Below are 20,112 nucleotides of genomic sequence, written 5' to 3' on the forward strand. Positions count from 1 at the left end.
GTAAATGATGATTGAACAACAAACTGAAAAATACTATTGAAAGACATGTAAAAAAAATACTGGATGTATATAAGAACATGGATAAGGCTTAATCATATTTGTTATAAGCCATGCTGCTATCAATAAATGCTAAATAGGGTGAAGAGTAAATCAAGATAACGCAAAAACAGAAAATGTGTGACTCTAAGCACTTTTGTCTCATAGTGCAGATATATACACTATCTTAATTTATGGGCCATACAAAATCCCAGGTGTCACACAACATGAAGTGACCTCGTTGATGAAATAAAACCAGAAAGTCACATAAGAACAGCCAGCCCTCCACAGCAGAGCTCCGGGGCGCAGTCACATGTCAGAGAAGGTTCTGGCCATGAGTGGAGACATACACCGATCCTTCATTCAGAGCCCCCCCACTCTGTGCTGCCTGCCAGGGTTAATACAAGTGTCAAAAGAACAGGGCTTAAAGACATTAACGAGGTGAAAGCCATCTGTCAGCCACAGCGGGGCTGCTGCCTGTCGGGAGCTCGGTGACATGTGGACGGCGCGTCCGTGGCCCTTTAAGAAACTCCATGTTTTCGCTACATGATGCGTCAACATAAAAAAGCGGATGATGCTGTTATGTAAAAACACGCTGAAGTGAGCCGTAGTTTTGCAGGGAGCTTGCCGAATGCTTATCACGCAACATGTATTCTCCTAAAGCAGGATTTTGGGTTTGAAGTGAACCGACTTGTGATTTTTACGCTTAGCGCACAAGGCAGTGCAGTTTGGAGTGGAGAGAGGAAGAGGAAAAGGCTTCAGCGGATCAACTCAACATGAGTCGCCTTCCACTCTGTTTTCCTCCTTCACTCGCGGGAAGCGTACACCTGACGCATCTCTCTCTCGCCCTGTGGAAGTGATCTTGCTTCTTCAAACCGGGTTATTTTCAAGACATCAAATCGGTAAGACACAACAACTCTTATCGCTTCTCGGGCCAAACGGAAAGTGTCAGGCAGGACAGGATCGAGCTCCGTGCTGGAGCGATGTGTCAGCGATAGACAGATGAACAGATCCTTCAGTTTCGGTAGTGATCTGAGTGGAAAGTTTTGCAGATCTGTGACTTTTTGCTTTACTTTAGTTGTCTTTTATCGCCTTAATGGTGAGACGCGCCTCGGTTGAGACTTGTTCAGCTCGTGATTGCTGAAAATGTCACTCGAGCAGCTTCTGTTGGAGTTTGAGGCTTCACTCTGCTGTCTGTGGAGTTTGTGTTTTTTGGGTTTCCTGTCACATTTGAGGTTGTTTATGGAGATGGAATATGTTTTAACAGCCTGCTTATAACACAGGAAACCATACTGGAGACATGTAAAGGTCCTTGTGGTATTCTACTGTTTGTTTCTTCTGGATCTATAGCTGAATGACGAGCCGATTAATCAATTAGTAAACTGAAGCGTCATAAATACCCAAAATCCACTGCTGCCAGGTCCACTCATGTGGATTTTGTTTGCTTAACTATCATAATACTCTCGATATATTTGGACTATAAATACATTTATTGTTTCACTTCAGTACAACTTTGACATACTTGTACTTTACTGACATTTTATGCTACTTAATATGTCTCCTTCATTACTTCTCAGAGGTACAGTTTGTTCATTAAATGTAGCCTATTACACATAATTAACACCGAAAAGTACAGCATATAGGTTAAATGAGCTTCTCGTCAACGGTACAACATTAAAATGCTCCATATTATGTCAATGGATGCCATCTTATTAATATTGCAATGATATAACAAAGTATTGTAATAAACTCGTATTAAAGGAAACATAAGAAACTGGAGCAAACTGTTTGATTTACAGCCTTTAGTAGTGAAAACAGGCGATTTGACCATACTGTGACTTTTTGAGAAGATATAGAACAGGTGAACAATTATCATTTGGGTCCCAGGTCCACACATGCCACATAATTTCATCAGAAACAAAACAACACAGAAATGTCTAAAAGTTACAAAACTACAGACACTGCATCCAAAAAGTGTAATGCATTTCCTGAAGTCATGTGAGCATGTACTCTACATACGAGCTGTTGCAGGTTATGACACAGTTTATGATGTTTGTGTGAAGTATTCAACGCCGTGACCACAGTGGAAAAGAGCCTGTGAGTTGACAACCAGTAAATTGTTTATTTTGTTTTTTTTAAATTGTGTCTAAATGAACCTTTTCGTCTCTCAGATTGTGGGTATGTGTTTGAAGGAGCCGTCAAGCTCATTTTATGCAAAGATGGATGTTTTTTTTAGGACGTTACATTTTTCGACCCGGCTGGCCAGAGGAAAAAATGACTAGGAAGTAAGCCCTGGAAACGCTCATTCTTTTCAACTACTTTAGACGTATCAAGAGTTAGTAATTGGATAGAAAAGATGAGGTGGTTTTGGGGGAATTACTCTCCGCTAATAAATGATTGTTTCTTCGTAAGGATTTGTAATAGATTGTTCCAACAGTGCTGTCATTCCTTTTTGTAAAGTGTAAGTCTAGAAAGTGAATAAAGATTCAAGATGTTTCAAATTCAGTCAATTAGTAGTTGACTGAAGCTCTGATCTATTACCTCAGCAGTTATCCAATGATACTCTTACACATGTACTATATACTTATATTTTCCTTTATCTTGGTCTGTTTTGACTCTGATGAAGACACAGTACTGTTCAAATATTAATCTATAAATCAATCAGTGTTCTCCAGTTCCTTTCCCCCCTCCCTACAAGATTTAGCTGCATGCTCTTCAGTACTTATAAAGGAGTATTTTCCCTATGGTGTTCGTACTTTTACTCAGGAAAATAGTCTAAATACTTCTTCCACCACAGTTGGATGGACAAAACAAGCTATTTGAAGACTTTAGCTTGTACTCCAGGGACATGTTATTGCCTTCTTCTTTTTACTTCCTCTGACATTCTATAGCTTTTCATAATTTAGTATTTAATCAAGAAAATAATGAGGGGATTACTCTCTAATGAAAAATAAGTTGTGTGAGTTTGCCTTAGCACTGTTTGGATGAAGAAGAAAAAACATCCAGCTTGTGGAGAGCCCATCACCTCCCGCTGTAAGAGGCAGTTGGGAGTACATGCTGTGACATGACATCAGGGTTATAGATCACAGTGTACAAGCTGCCTGGTGAGTTCTTCAGTGTAATTGTGTTTGTAAAGCCTCGTGTGGACAGAGAAGCCTGACAATGGAGCTTCAGTGCTGGAGCTTGTGGTAGATTTTGTCTCGTCAGTTCTCCGCAGCCTACTTTGACAGGCATGTCATAGCAGCTTGTTGAATAGAGGTGCAGCCAAGACGTGAACCATAAAGCTGGATATCAATCCTGGACATAATCCAATTATTTCTGATGAAGTGTCCTGTTGTGAGGAGGAGTAGGAGTAGGAGTATGAGGAGGAGGAGGAGCAGAGCATGCCTCCTGTCACCCAAACGTGTCCTCCTTGCTGTCCAAAAGAAGACAAATACTTCCTGCTCAGATACAGGCCACATGTGTTCAGAAGACTATAATTGATAATATAAGCATTAGCATCTATTTGTTAACATATTCTCGTTCTTCATGTTGTTGTGTGGTTCACTGTGTAAAGCAAATCCATTGAAATCTATTTTAGGAAGTGAAAACATCATTCCACCCAGTATGAATGCCTTTATTGTTCATGAGGTTGCGTTGGAAAAGTACACTAACACACGCACATCCCTTTTTCCAAAACACCTGTCATGGCCACACTGGTGTGCTCCACACAGGGACGTTAAATATTATCTAACAGGAACTCAGTTCATTGGGTCCTTTAGGATGGCATCAAGTACAAGCTAACTTGCATGTGTTTTTTTAAAACTAAAGTAACTTTTTAACTTACTTACATGGCTGATACTTCCTCTATTTGTCAGCAGCTTCAGCTGTTTGTCCTTAGATTAGACTTGCATTTCCATGTGGCATCTGCAGTGGGGAAAGTAACTAAGTACATTTACTCAGTTATTGTACTCAAGTACGATTTTTAAGAACTTGTACTTTACTTACTTCTTTACCTTTTAATGTCTCTGAAGAAAATATTGTACTTTTAACCCAATACCCAGATTTTCCAGCTCTAGTTACTTAGATTGCTTGGATACCTATTCAACTATTAAATGATGATGTCATTTCATAGATTACGACCCATCAGAACATTTCGAATGCATGGCTTTTACTGTATTTTTCCTGGTATAACTACTTTTACTCAGATGTAAAATCTGAATACTACCCTAAGCCTCCCACTGCTGGGCTGTAAATCATTTGGACATTTGGTTATTTTATATGCAGATAATCTAAAATGTCTAAGCCGATGGTATTAACCTTATAAAGATAAGTCAACGCATGATGAAAAGATGTGGTTGAAGAGTGTGCCTAGATGTTGGGTCTCTGTTTTAGTCATTTTTAGGGAGAACTCATGTTTATTACAAAATGGGTCTTACTTTTCTAATTATGGCTATCATTCCTTTTGGTAAATTAACATTGCACTCCCCAAGCTATTGGCTAAAATCATTGCCGGATTAACCTGCTAAGGGGCCCCGAGGCAACAAGCGGACTTCTGGGCCCCACATTCATGTAGAGATATTCAGTGTACAAGCACAACACTGAAATAATAATACCTCTGGCTCCATGCAGGAGGTTCAAGCAGCCTAAAAAGGAGACCTACAGACACTACCAAGGGCTAAAAAAAGCTCTTCACCTTGAAATTGTATTGTTTGAATTCAGAGTTCTTTTTCTCCTTAAATATACCCTTTTCTTTATATTTTGCTTCATAGAGTTCAGCTCACCTTTGAGACCAAGCATACTGTATGCCCTTGAATTTCTTATGACTAGGTTTTATTTTTGTAATAATAATACATTTCTAAATACACATATTCATGAAATTGACCCCAAACCATTCGAACCCCAGTGCTTTCACACCAAATTGCGCAAAGATCTGGAACAGCGTCATATATGTCCGATATTCCCTGTATTCTGGTTTTGTCTGAAATGTGGGAATTTGGCATCGTTTCTAAAAAGAAAAGAAAATGCCAACGATCAGACTAAACAACCCCCCTCCCCCAAACACCAGTTGGATGACCCAAACTGTCCATTAAAAACATGCTTCACAGTTTATAGACCGACTTCCTGAGTAAACTTTGACCAACTGTTCTTACTTTGTTGTGCGTGCAAAAACATTTCCTGCTATTTCAGATTATAACCGTAATTTCGACGCACTCTTTTTCAGTTTTACCTCTGAATAACACCGTTTAGATCAACTGTTGCCCTCATTACCTCCTGCCTCTGAGTTGTTGTGGCAAAGTGCTTCCAGATTTCAGCAGTGATTTTGCATTACGACAATGTTTTCCTATCCAAATAGATATAACGCGATAATTTAAAACAAGACTAAACCTGAATTATGCTTTGTGACTAACATATCATCTACAGAAATATACATTGAATAATGCTTCTGATTTTCTCAGTTAATTCCTCTGCTTTTCAGTTGCTTTAATATTTCTTTGGTTTAAATCTTCAGAGTCTCCAAAGCCATACTGTAGCCTGTGCTCCTCCTAAAGCCATTAGCCAGGCCCTCTCCCGCTCTCCCGCTCTCCCCCTCTCCCTCTCTCCCTGTCTCCCACTCTCTCTTCTTCCCCTGACTCACCCTGGCAAAATGCCCGAGACACAGCTGTGAAAATTACAGGTCTGTTTCATGGAAACACAGAAGAAGAGGGGGCAGGGTTGGTGGGGAGGGAGACAGAAACCGAGCAGAGACCCAGCGTCAGCTGTTGGCCGGCCCACAGCTGCAGTGGATGTGGAGTTTTCAGGGCCGGGGTCTAGCTCGCTCCTCACACACACTGGGATTGTTTGCATGGCCTGGGAGCATGTGTGTGTGTGTGTGTGTGGAAGGGGGAATATTAAACCCTTTTTGGCTGAGGCCGAACAGAACAGAAGCCCTCACTGTGACGGACAAACGTCAGGCTGGTTCAGTGAAAAGCACATGGCACCGAGCGGCCTTCAGTCTGGCAGATGCTAAAAGCATGACTGAGGCCCTGGCAGGTGGGCAGGCGGGCGGCCGCCCCCTCGCGCTCTTTCCTCTGCTGCGTTAAAAATCCTCCTCTATCAGAGAGTCATTGTTCAGGGTGATGATGACAATCTCTCTCTGTCTCCATTCTTCGTGCTATCTCAATCCATCACTCTCTTGTCTTTAGCCTCTCCGTCTCAGTCGCGGTCTCTCACACATTCTCTTAATTTTTCCTCCTCCTCTGTTCTTGCTTTGCTCTTTCAGAGAGTCCATGTCAAACTGTGTGTTTCTGAAGAGCTGTCAGGCAAAGAAAAGCGGGGTGAATGTGAAAAATTGCCTCTGATTTCTCCTCAGTTTGACTTTTCTCCTCCTCGATGACATGTGAGGTGTGAGATTCCCTCTCCACTTTTCCCCACTCCTCTCTAGCGCTTTGCTTCGATCTTTTTGAATTCAGTCTTCATCACTATGTCTCTCTCTCTATCTAGAGTTGCTTTTTTTCTCTTCTCCCTCTTTGCCAGTCAGGCTGTCTGGCATCTTGCCCCAGCTCTTTGAAGAGGAACAGTAGAAGCAGATAATTACACTTCCTGTCCTGTATCTGCTCTGTAGTGCTGAACTGTCATCTTTACAACTGTAGGCTTACAGGCTGGAGAAATAACAGCTTACTACCTGTTCTGTTGTGTAGCACAGACATGGTTTCCAGCAGTTATACACGATTGCGTGAAAACTCAGAATTTAGACTCTTACCTACTTTTGCATCATCATTGTCTCAGATTTTCCAAGCTTAAAAATGATTTCTGCGCTATGTCAAGTTTAATCTATACATGGAAGCCACGAGTACTAGAAATCCTTGAAAGTTCCCCATTTTTTTTTAGCAGACGTGGTTCTTTGAAAAAGTGTAGTGCTAATTTAATAATATTTGTTCCTTTAAAAAAAAAAAAAAAATCTGTTTTCCTGTATAGCTTGCTAGTTCTCATTATAAATATTCTCGGTGTTGTTACAGTAGATAACCTTGATCCATGTCTTAAAATAGGCCCTTTTGTGTCCTTCGGTGAGGGAATTTGGCTTGGAAAGTCCCTGTATTTGATGATAAGAGGGTGTGTGAACCCTATCTATGCCTACTAATATTTTTTAACATTTAGTTTTTCATCTAACAGACAACATTTTCCAGTATTGGCAAACTTGTACCAGAAAGGATCAGTTTCATTATTTACATTTTTCAATTTTTAAACCCACACACAATATCTACAAATAAAAACAAACAGTCGTGTACCACATTCTTGCTACCAGCCATGCAGATCACGGATACCTATCGTACACACAAACATATTCTTTAAACAGCCTTGGTCCACAGACACAGTATTCAGGCAGTTGTACTGTATGACAGGCTGCTGCAGTGGTTGGCAGAGATAAGGCCACCTGAACGACTTCACTTGATTACGTGCATGCTGTATGACTCATCATATTGAAAACATGTTTCTCTAATGTCAGATTGCTGTACACCTCTACTCCTGCTCTGTGGGTAAACAGACAGTAAACATCTCGCCTCTCATTCATAGGCACTGACAGGACATTTTCAACAGCTGTTTCTGCCCAGTTTCTTGGCGCTTTTCTTTAATGACTGAATACTCAAAGGTGGTTTATGGATTTGTATGTTGATAACATACACATTGTTGCTGTGTGTTATAACAGTTAGTCACAGAAAATAGATATTATATATACAACTTTAAATCCTTTCCAGAGCTCGAAACTCATGCTGTTCAGACCACTGTGTTACACATACACGCTTTCTTTTTGCAGAAATAAGCAAATTCTCCACTCACAAAATGTCCATTTGTATATTCATCACTCGACCCGTGTAACCTTTTAATTCTTGAAAGAAAAAAAAAATTCCACAAGAAAAAACTGAAAAATATTGATGAATGGATGTTAATGGAGGCCACATTTGTAAAGTGATTATTTTTGGGTGCAAAGTAGGCGAGCTGTGGACAAAACATTGACATATCGCAATTTTAAAAAATGATACAGTAAACATCTTTGCATGTTGGGTTGTAACAGTTATTTACAACAGTTACAGAGAAACATCAGCAATCACTTCCGCTTTGCTCTCTACCAACTCCAGAGGGAATGATCTGACTCCATAGCATCTAAATGCTTTTCTGTGTTCACAAGCTTGCCGGCAACTTTGTCTCGCTGCCATTTGGTGCCGGGCTGGTAATGTACCCAGGAATTTTAAAGAATGAAAACAATTTCCTGCTGCCCAAATGAATATCCAAGCAGTAATGTGCTCGTTACACCATCTTTAGAAATCTCAGAGAAACACTCTAGTGAATTAAATGTTTGTCTACATGTTAAAGGTTGACTTTTGACACTTGTTTCTTTAATATAAAGAACCTTTCAGTCCAAAAACACACTATAGCTCTTTATACAGTATATGTTCAAACTTTTTGTTCCCAGACGCTCTGGCAGCTGGAGGGTGGCTGGCCTGCAGCAGAATCTGAGCTCTGACTTTTCAGGCAGGGGCAAGCGGAGAAAGGGGATCAATAAAGTATTAAAGTGTTATTTCACTCTCCCCGATGCTATCTTTCCACCTCTAGAATGAAAAATGCATCATCTTCAGTAAATATCTCCTAAGGTGAGAGTGTCTGTGGCCAGAAAAAAGTTCAGTCTGGATATCTGAGGTGAAAATAGTCTGGGACACACAAAGACAACACAAAGGATCATGAAACTCTTAAAAAATACGATTAGTTTCATATTCCTTTTCTCTCTCAAGGACAGCGAGGTGTATTCTTCCCTGACATGAGAGGTCCTGTCAAGGCAAGGACCCAGTGTTGTAAGAGCAGCTCTTTGCCTGCTTGTGATAGAGACATCACATTTAAATATTTAGTGTTGATCGATCTATAAGAGTTGCAGTAACTGTTCTGACAACATATTTTATTGCATTGATTTCTTTCCACACATTTTGCCTCCCACAATGTTGATTCTTCAGGTAATTGATCTTTTTATGCCTCTGAGCTTGCAAATGCTGTTGCTGGAGGAAATATGTTTTCTTCATCCCTTTCCAGTGAATGTGATATTTCAGCAACGTCTGGAAGGAATTTATTCAAATTTGGCACAAAAGTCCAAAAGAACTCAAAGATGAATTCCTTAGTTTTTGGTGTTCAACGGTCAAAAGGTCATTGTGACCTTACAAAACTTTACAAAAAAATTCACAATATTTCACAAAGATATCAGAATTAGAATCAGAAACGGGTTTATTACTAGGCAGCTTGACACGTACGAGGAATTTGACTTGGTGTCGTGGTGCATACATAAAAGTAAAACAAAAATAAAAAAACACAGATAGAGAACTATTTTAAGAACACTATAATAACATAAAAAAATAAGAAAAAATATAGTAAAATAAAAGAAAGCAGTATTTACATTGAAATAGAATGGAGTAATATATAAAATATGTGAAGTAAAAAAACAGATATATAACATTGTGTGCATTAATGTAATGAATAGAGTCTGCATTGTGGCTGAGGTAAAGTGTCAGTGGGGGGGACGGGCCTTGTTAATGAGGCCGGTAGCGGAGGGGAAGAAATTGTTTCGGTGGCGAGAGGTTATAGGTGTGTTGATATTTAATATTCCAAAAGGTCAAAGGTCATCTGCAACATTATAGTGTAAGCAAAAACTATTTTTAGCCTTTATTCAATGCCATTACGTAGAAACTGAAGGGTAAATTGGATCCATATTTCACATTTGGTCACATACTGAGTTGGAGACACTAGTCTTGGGTGCAACCCTTGAATCTGTGATGATTGTATAGAAGTTTTTTCTGCTGCCATTTTGAAGATGTGTCTAAGGCATCAACATTTTAGAAATTGTAGCCTCGGTGCAGCTACACTCGAATTTGAAGCAATGTTTACTATCAAGGATACACATTTCCATTTTAGCAGAACAAGTTTTATATGCCAACCTCTGTGTTTGAAAAGTGGAGCCTGTGCAAAACTGCCTTTTAACTTTGAACAAAGGACTCGACTTCTCTCTTGATTTATTACATTAGTAAACATTGTCATGAGTTTATATTTTCAGGTGCTGGATCCAAGTGTTCTTTGATACAGCATGATGTTCATTTAGTAAATGATGGTTGCATTTAGATTAAAATAGACAAGCTAAAGCAGGGTATGCATTGCAATGTGGCTCCCTTCTGATACACAGGTCACTGTTGTGTGGTAAAGGTGATGTCTGTGTTTTTGTAACAGCACTTTAACCCTTTCAAAGTGGGTTTTCAGTTCATGAAAGTTAATTGTGAAATTTTGGTTGCCTAAAAATGTTTTAGTCAGTGTTAGTTTGTACTAACAGTAGCTCCAGCTACTCGCGTCACTTCTGACGACGGCCAGATGTCAAACTCGAGACTTCAAAACCTTAGTCCACTTAGTGACATTATGGTGACTGCGTCCACTTCTTATACACAATCTATTTCTACAGTTCTAGTCTGATTATCACCAAATGCATGGATACCAGATTGTATACATAAAGGTGGATGAACTTTCTGTCATTGGAAAATGATAAAAAGTCTTATGGAAGTGTAAAAGTGTATTTTAGGTTTTGTAAGGGCGATGGTGGCTAAGTCCATAGGGACTTGGTTTGGTAACTAGAAGGTCATTGGTTCAAGTCCCGGAAAGACCAAGTGCTACAGAGGTGTCCCTGAGCAAGGCACCGTTCCCTACAATGCTCCCCGGACGCCCTAAATAATGGCAGCCCACTGCTCCTAATGCAGAGACAGGGTGGCAGTGGCTCAGTCTTGGGTCCGAAGTGTCGCCGGTTCGAGTCCCGATCGGAACCAAAAACATACAGAGTGGTGCCAGTTCACCTCCTGGGCACTGCCGAGGTGACCTTGAGCAAGGCACCAAACCCCTCACAGAGTGAAAACTGAAATTCCCTCTAGGGTGATAAATAAAGGTACATCATCATCTTCTTCTTCTTTTCAATAAAGTATTGAAAGACCATGTTACACCAAAGGGAAATGTGCCTTTTGAAGAAGTCTTTAAAGAAGCTATAATCAATTTTTTGATGGTAATAAAAGATCAAATGACTGAATCTGTGTAATGTGAAAGGAGTCGCTCTGAGCCATGAACCTACAATTTAATTACCACTCTTAAGCTCTTTGGAAATTCAAAGCTTCTTCTTTGAGATTTTAACCGTGTACTTTAGCAGTCATTTAGATGTCAGAAGCTTTATGTCTGTACCATCATCAGCAGTAGTGAGTGAGTGCTTCCTGCTTGTAGGAAGCGTCCCGGCCGTGTCGTGCGTCTCTGCAGTGTGTTGCAGTTTTTTTATTGCAGTGCAGGTCAGCTCTCAGCAGTCTATACTCCCTCCACTTCCCCCGGTGCTCACGCCTCATTAACTCAAAACACTCAGCTTGTTTACAGCTGTTAATTACACACTGCAAAGCTGATATTGATGAGGACAATCAGCATTTATTCCAATTAAGCCCAATTCTGACTACATGCTAACTTGATAGCATAGTGGCTTTCCAATCAGTTGGTTGTTAAGAGACTTAACCTGTGTTTGATGTAGTTTTCCAGTAATTGAACATCCACTGAGTGAGCTCACCAGCTGAGTTATCATCATTGACAGTATGTGTATTGTGTGTGTTTCGCACTGTAATTGGCCAGTGTGTGTTTTCTCAAGAAGTAGGGTAATAAATGACGAGCAGCGTCTGATCACTCATCATTACTGGAATCCAAGTATCGTTAAGAGCAGAGGATACAGTAAATGAGACTAATTAAGAGGGATACATGCTCTATTCCTGCTCCCATCTGACAGGAATAACATTTGTGGAATACTCCGTTAGGGATTTATATTATGAATGTAATATTCGTTAGAGAGCTGGTCTTAATGAGGTTTATGTTGATAGGGACTACATGTGTGCTTTACACAAATAAAGATCTAACATTAGTAATCATTTGATCATATAGTGTTAATAGGGCTCTAGCTGATGATTGTTTTCATTATTGACTGATGTAAAAATTATTAATAGATCAAAACATGCCCACCAATACTTCTCAGAGCCTAAGAAGACCTCTTCAAATGTCTCAACTTAACTTAACTTTAGTAAAACCAAAACCCAACAATAATGAGTTTAATATGATAGAAGACAAGAACACATTTATTTCCTCTGATTTGTGTTGCTGAGACTAGTCAAAGTGTGTCTTTATGCTTACTTTTTTTGTATCTGACTTAGTTATATAGATTTATCTTACTATATTATAGATTTATAGTATGAATGTAATAGCCGCCTCATTATAGTTGATAGTTTATGTTTGTGTTATAATACTGGGATGGGTGTGTTTCAAAAGGTTTGTCAATATCTTAGTTTTGATTAAATAGTGAGTTATGTTGAATTATGACCTAGTGTACTGTCTGTTTATTATCCGTATTGGCATTATAATCTAGTGAATTCCCTCAATTTAATCTTATTCTTATTTTCCTTATTAAGAGAAGATGATAGTATAGTAAATTAGCCTAATTAAGAAAAGGCAATCACCGGAATACTCCCATGGGGATTTACTGTATATTATGGATGCTCATCAGTGATCTGAATGTTGCTTATGTTGCTGGTACTTGGCATTACGTTATAGTAACATCTTTCTTTTTTTACATAGGCTATAATCATATTTTATAGTCGTCTAAACTTCTACAGTAGCATATTTCTCTACTCTATTGCCTTTTTAAACATTAACTGCTGAGTTACAGTCATGTTTAGCACTACAGCAGCGCTAAAGGAACTACTTTTTAGTCAGCTGTCAGCATAATTACAACATTTTCCTCAATTTCTACTTATTTTTCTTAGTTTTTATCCAATTTTAGTGGCAAACCTCCCTGTTTTTGAGATGATTACTCCTAACTGACCTTATTTTTAAGAAGCAATGTTGATTTTGTTGGAAGTTTGGTCATTTTCAGTGGAATGATTTTGCTATTGACACTAAATAGAGCTGTTTAATCAAATGATAGGACATGTTGCAGAGAAAATGTATATTTTTTGGGGTAACAAAAAAATCCGTAAAGTGGGGGGTAACATCTCCCCAGTGAGGATTTGCGACACAGTTTAGTCCCTGAAGGAATATTACAGCCACATGAGCGTTAAAGAGGGATGTCCCGGTGCAACGGCGAATGTGAAAGCAGCCAGCGCATGAATATTATCTCCAGAATGCCACTTCGGAAGTAGGTCACCGCTCACCGATTTGTTCACCATGTCTCCAGCTACTGTGGGCTTGTTTGGTCCTCGGATCGCTCCTCAGGTCGACAGCCCGACCGGGTAGAAACTGAGCATCAGAAACAGGACGGAGAGATCTTCATTTCCCGACGGGACACGCAAGGTAACGATGAATCGCGGCTGTAATTCCCGTCACAGTTGGAGATGATTGGATCGCCTGCTTCTAACAACTCGGCTGTAACACGAGCTCCTGATGATATTGATATTAACTAGCAGCGCCTCTAACCCCAGATTGATCGAGAATGTTCGGATGTTTTAGACTCGTTTCCTCGCTGTGGAGCTTTTTTCACTTCTCCTATCACAGCCTGCACTCCTGCTACGGCATGCTGTCAGATTAACACCGTCCTCCACCATGGCCAACTACGAGCTCCAGTATGCGAGTCTGCTGCTTTCTTTTTTCTTGCACAGCCCGATTACAATATATAATGTTGCGCTTGATTGCATTTTGATGGTTAATTTAGTGCAGATCCGTGATTGGAGATGCGTGTGTTTGTAACTGCTGGCGTTTTGAACCTGCATGGAGGTGTTGGAGGATGGTTAGTGTTTGTGGAGGATTGCTGAACTGCTGATTTGCTCCAGGAAAGTGGACTTGCAGGGATATCACTATCTGAAGCAGTACACCAGCTTAGATTCCTGAGAGCTCCTGCCTCAGGGATTTATTTTGTCTTCCTCTAATGATGATGATAGCTCTACATGTCCCTCCTCTGAATGAGTCCGTGTGACAGCTCTGCCACCTCCTCCCCTGTCTTCAGATACACATTAAACTGTAGGCTACAGTCAGTTAACATGCCATCAGGAGGAGGGAAACGATTAGGTTTAAGTGGGCTTTATGTGTCAGTTATGCTCCATTTACTTTAAATTGCATAATGTTGAAGGAAGGGTTCTTCGATATCAGAAGTCTGTCCTTTAGTATCTGGATCCTCCCTGAAATGGAGCTCACAAGTTCAGGATAAAATATGATATATGTTGACACAATAACATTTCAGTCTTTCTTTAATTTTGGCTCTTTTTTCCCCTGATAAAACTCTGTAAATGGTGACTTATCATAATGAGATGATCACACAACTTTTTTATTATACAAAGGCATGTTTAATGTTAGGACAAATACATCCTCTTGTCTTTTGTGTTATGGATACTTTTTGAGACCTTTTAAAAATCCTTCAAATTAAAAAAATCTCTCTTTTAGTTTCCTGCTCACAACTCATGTGTAAACTCAGGTCATGAACTGGATGAGGAGATCACAAATTGGGGAGCCAAATATGTTGTGAAACACTGATTTAAATGACTGATTCCATCTGGCGTATGTTGCCTGAAAAGGTGAAAGTGTCCATTATTTCACAAGAAAAGGTTAAGTAAAGAAAATCCTGGAAAAGAAACCTAAACGTTTCTTTGTTTTTCTGTCTTCTCTCATTAGGTATCTCCTGACCCATCATATTCTTAAACCCTTGACCCAACCAGATCAAGCTTCTGGTATTTCATTATTTCTGCCGAAAACTACTGTAAAGATAAAAAGAAAAATTAAGACACAATCTCCTTTTTACAGTTTACCAAAGGTTTCTAGAAGTAACGAGAAAAGAGAAGTAGTCACCCATTAATCAGTGGTTCCTTTTCTATATACTGTATAACATTAAAATATTTACCATGGATTGGGTAGTCCCAAAAGGTTTGGCTTTGTGTGTGTTCGGTGCGTGCTATATCTTTTGTTGATTTCCTTAACCACATGAAGAAGCAAGTAAGCATCCGACCCAAGTAATAACCTCTTGTTGTGTTCGGTGAGGGGAAGGTCTAGTCAGTATAACAATACGATGCTCACAAATGAGCTCCTGTCCTTCCATTGTGCATGCTTGTCCTATTCAAATGAAGCATTTAGATTTGATATCCGCAGACAGAAACTCAATGTGAGGCTCCTTCTGTCCTCTTGTTATCCTGAAATTAAATTTCGCTCTCATGGATTGCATTTCACGGTTCACAGAGTCGTACGGTATAAGTGAAGACAGAGCTACGAGACGGTTGTGAAAATGTCCAGTCAGAGAGTTGTGACCACTCCAAAGTCAAAGTAGGTTTGCAATTGTGGTGCAACTCAACTGGGTATGTTCTCAATAAATGTAAGATGCCATGAAATGATAGAGGGTTGTTCTGGTTCTAGTGTGGCAGAAAAAAAAGATATTGAGAAACAGAATAAAACTTCTCACACAGTCTTCTTCTTGTTACTAAAGCACTTCAACACTTTCTGCACTTCAATCACTTTCTCTAAGCTTTCATTAGGTGTGACATGACAGAAAGTTGTAATGATAATTTGTTTCATATTTGGCGATGAGATGAAGTTGTGTTCATCACTCAAATGCACAAATAATCCGCTGTTTAATGGATTGGTCATTATTATGCAGTGCAGAAACAGTTTTTAGCAGAATATGAGTTGTATCCCATCATCATTCTCTTTTTGATGTGTGTAACTTGACTGTGAATTGGCTGAAGAATACTTTTTTACGACTCTAACAAACATCATAATGTAGAGACAGGAGAGGAAATGGAATATGGTGTGTGGAAAAGCAACAGCAGCAGAAATCAGCTGTGTTTTGTTTAGTCGTTTTAAGGTTAAGTTGGTAACTATAACAAATCACTTTATCATTGTTGCTCAAAATTTCAGGTTACACCGACAGTAGGGCATGATCATCTGTTTCATACAGTATATTGCTGATAGGAGAAGGCCCAACTTGTTCCTCCTATATTATCTCACATATATACTCTTCTATGGATTTAGTGCTGAAGCAGATTATTTGATGATCACAATGAATTCATCATTTAATCAATTTCTTAAATGTAAATAATTTAGTTACAGTTTTTCCAGTGTGATTTATGTTGTGCCTTTTAATGTTCAATTTGATATATTTTGGTTGTGGACCATTGTTGAAAGAAACCAGACATTTCAACTTCAGATATCAACATGGGCTCTAAGAAACTCTGATGTGTATTTTTGCTATTTTGAAAAATGTTATTCACATGCAGATTTATCAATACTTCCTAATTTCATAGATGAAAAAAAAAATATGTGCAGTTGTTGAGTGTGTTAATGAAAGCAGAGATTCATACCCAGTCCTTTCTGAACAGTGTGTGTGATCGTGCCAGCTCAATGGTGTTCTGGCTGAAGTCACTTAATATAAAAAAGTCCCATGCTGACTTAGTTCTTGGAGGTCAAGTGGCATAATTGTGTTTCATGGCTGCAGCAAGAAGGATGATCCATCTCGTTATGCTGCGCGCACGAGTGTCATTGAATAAAGGTCACTGGCAGTTGAGTCATAGGGAACTTTAAAGGTTTTCTCCTAAGGGAGGACATCTTTTTTTGTGTTGCAAGAGCAGGAAGACAAGTGTGCATTACAGAGGATCGTAAAGCTTAATACGCGACTTCTACTATAAAGTTGCTGGAGGTGCTTTGATGTGCTCTGTACCAGCCTGTTGACATGGAAACTGAAGAGGCTTTTGTGCGACAAGTGTTTCCTCCGCCACTTTTGGTGAAATAAGTATCAATTCATGAGTCATTTGATCATACTGTTTGTTTTTGTGTCTCCAAATGTTGAAGAGTGGCAATACATCGCAGTTATTTCAAAGCATTCGCTGGCCTTTTTTTACCTCTTAGAAATTGAAACATTCCCTTTGTCAATGTGAAACAGTCTTTGATATATTTAACTTAATTATTTCTTACTATTGGGTAAGCCACAGTGCCAGTCACAGAGTTCAGCTACAGGCTGTGTCATGGAGATCACTTCTAAAAGCATCCGTCATATCAAACATTAAATGCATCACCTAAATCATCTGTTTCTGCGTTGCGCTTCTCTGTGTTCGCCCTGAGTGGGTGAATGCCTGTAATATTGAGCTCCTGCTGGATTGTGTGAGTCATTAAAGTGCTTCAACATGGGTTCAAGTACCCAAATATGGTCTTTATTGATACACAGGCGAAAAGGCAATCGTTTTTTATTTTTTTAGTATTTAATTTGGCTGCAATCCTTATTCCAAAGGTGCAGGTGATACAGATTAAATAATGAATACACGATGAGGAGGGCTGCCTCCTCTCTGTCAGTCAGACAACTAATTGGCTATCGTAGTCTTTGATTTCTTTCATCGTTTGTTATGCTTCTTTGTGAAGCTTATTTCCAAGAAAGCCAAACAAGATGAAGTGCTTTTGCATGATTATTCGTGGAGAAACTCAGCTTTACAGATTTGTCGATTAAATGATCTAATCCATTGGTCAACATAAAAACATGATCTAGAAAAAAATAGCTTTTGTCCATGACTCAATAAAGAATATCTTTAGAGCAAAAAAAAAAGAGCAACTCTTAAAATGAGACGGGGCATACAAATGGGAAAGAGGTTTGAGTACATACAGCCTCAGGCATTACGTTATATAATGTTCTCTTTATCTCAGTTTCTCTTCCATCTCGTGTGTGCACTGGATTTGCATGTCAAGGAGAAAGGTTGTCTAAGTGGTCATATTCTCTGGGGTACTGCATATTGACAGCAAACTAAGTAAAACCGGTTGTTAAATAATGCATCAAAAGATCCTGTCTGTTACATTAAGTCACTTGCAAAGTCTCTTGTCTTTGTGGGGCTTAAGCTTTACAGTTAAATGTCTGATCTGTGTCTCCCCAGAGAGTGTATGGACCCAGGTGATTGTCCATGAGGATGCTCGCTGCAGGCTCTCTTTGAGCTAAAACCCTCCATCGTAGGACTTGTGAATGAAGAGGAAGCGGCTGCTCTGCCTCTGGACGCTGAGACCATGGTGAAAGCTCAGGCTGTGAAATGTGGAAAGCCCCGGAAAGAGAAGGAAAGCAAGGAGAAAGGCGTCGGCTTGAAAAAAGGGAAAGACAGAAAGGATGAGTTGAGCGATAGAAAAAAGAAGCATAAGAAAGAGCCACATCGACATAGGAGGAAGAAGAAGACACTGGCAGTCGATGACAAGGATGCACTGGACTGCTGCGTCCTGCTCACCCGTCTGGAGGAGAAAGGGGTTGTGGGTAAAGGAAAGGATGCACCAAAAGATGGAAAGCAAAAGAGGGTAAAAGTAAAGAAAAAGCTGCATTCCAGCTCCAGTCAAAGAAGGACCAAATCTGGATTAAAGAAAACGTCCACAGCCGATCAGCAAGCACTGGAACCAAAAATCGACCAATCTGACGCCTTACCCATGTTTCCCGCCCCCTTCTTCGAGCCTCGCCAGCGGAGAATGGCGTCTCTCAATGCTGAGGCTGTCAACAGCTTGCTGCTCTACAGAAACAACTCTCATGCGTCAAATCTCACAAAGAAACGACAGCCTTCTAATGAAGACAAAGCTAAAGATAGTCTTGCTAAAACTGAACATAAAGGTCTTAAAACCAAAAAGGTTTCCCCAGGAGGGAAAGCAGACCCTAAAGAGAGACCTAAAAAACAGAGGCGGTCAAAGGTGGAGGCTCAGAACATCGACTGGTTGGCTTTGTTTGCGCCAACGCCTCGGCGTCAGGCGGGCCTCACTGCTGCTACGCTGCTCAAACTCACCAGTTCCACGTATGGAACCAAGCGGCAGAAGAAGACAGAGTCCAAGCCAGTGAGTGGGAGCCAAGCAGCAGCTACGACTCAGGATGATATAAGTAAACCAGTGTGTGGAGAAACAACACTGACCAAAAGAACAACAAATCCCAAACATGATGACCAACTAAAGCACATAAAACAGGGTACAGAGGATCCGGTGCATTCCCAGCCAGACTCCCAGGGCTGCTGTAGTTTGTGTAAAATCGCAGATCCAGAGTGGAAGGGCAGCACAGGAGGACGGGAGTATCTTAAACATGAGCTCCAGCGTGGCTCTTCTCTGGGATTCTCCGTGAAAACAATCAAAGAGGAACAGGTGGAATCTGAGGTGTCTTCATGCTACTGCTGCTCCCAGGAGAGGTGTGTGGAGTACTGCCACCGACTGGCCCTCTTCCTGGACGACAAGACCTTCAAGGAACCAGAGGACGGCTCGCTATCAGAGGTGTTCCACCACCACCATCACCACCACCATCATCACCACCACCATCTTCAGTCTCCTCACACTGTAACCCACCCAGCGCCCATAACCATCAGCCCGCACACGTACACCTGCTATCCCGGCTACTACGTCCACTTCAGCCATCAGGACTCCTCACAGTCTCCCATATCGTCCCCGGCTTTGTGCTCCAAGAGCGGCAAGAGGCCCAAGCTGCTCCCCAGCAAGGGTCCACAGCCCTCAGGGATCACCCACCCAGTGTACTGCTGCTCCTCGGTGGAGGCGTGTTACGGAGAGCCCTGCAGGCTCAACGGCTACTCCACCTACACCAATGTGATTCCAGCCATCGCCAGAGGAGGGTGCTCCGTCAGCCCTGCAGACTGCACCAAATGTAACAACGGCATCAAAAGAGGTGAGCAGACAGAATATTGATATTACCAGAGTTACTTTTTTTCAATCTCCAGCAGTGTGTTGGTTTGTTGTTGAAAAAGACGAGTTAAAGGGGACCTATCATGCAAAATGCACTTTTGTACGTCTTTTATACATGAATATGTGTCCCCGGTGTGTCAGGGAACTCACCAAGTGTCAGAAAACACAACCCTCTCTCTTTTCCTCCATACCCAAATCTCTAAAAACGGGGCTGCAACGGATCTGATACAGACTGATACAGATTTGAAATATCTCTGATGTCAGAAACAAGGAGCTCCTCCTATATGGGAAACTCTCCACCTATCAGGGGAATGAGAGGTTGCGTGGCATGGTAACAGCATGGTAACTGGACGCTCGTGCCTCGCCCCCCTCCTTGGCAGGGGGCGGGTGTCGAGCTGCAGCTCATTTGTCCACCAGAAT

At 40.6% G+C, this 20,112-nt stretch overlaps 1 protein-coding gene across 1 annotated transcript in view; it reads left to right on the forward strand.

The window, feature by feature from the left end:
• The first annotated feature begins 576 nt into the window (after window positions 1-576).
• Window positions 577-20,112, forward strand: part of bahd1 (bromo adjacent homology domain containing 1) — a 24,642-nt gene continuing 5,106 nt past the window's right edge. Inside the window, exons 1-2 of the mRNA XM_010788348.1 lie at window positions 577-938; window positions 17,919-19,675. Coding sequence (XP_010786650.1) covers window positions 18,046-19,675 — 1,630 coding nt within the window. The 5' untranslated portion in view covers window positions 577-938; window positions 17,919-18,045. The remainder of the gene's footprint in view (window positions 939-17,918; window positions 19,676-20,112) is intronic.

The sequence above is a fragment of the Notothenia coriiceps genome, unplaced genomic scaffold (genome assembly GCF_000735185.1).
Source record: "Notothenia coriiceps isolate Sejong01 unplaced genomic scaffold, NC01 NC01_scaffold00031852, whole genome shotgun sequence".
Lineage (NCBI taxonomy): Eukaryota > Metazoa > Chordata > Actinopteri > Perciformes > Nototheniidae > Notothenia > Notothenia coriiceps.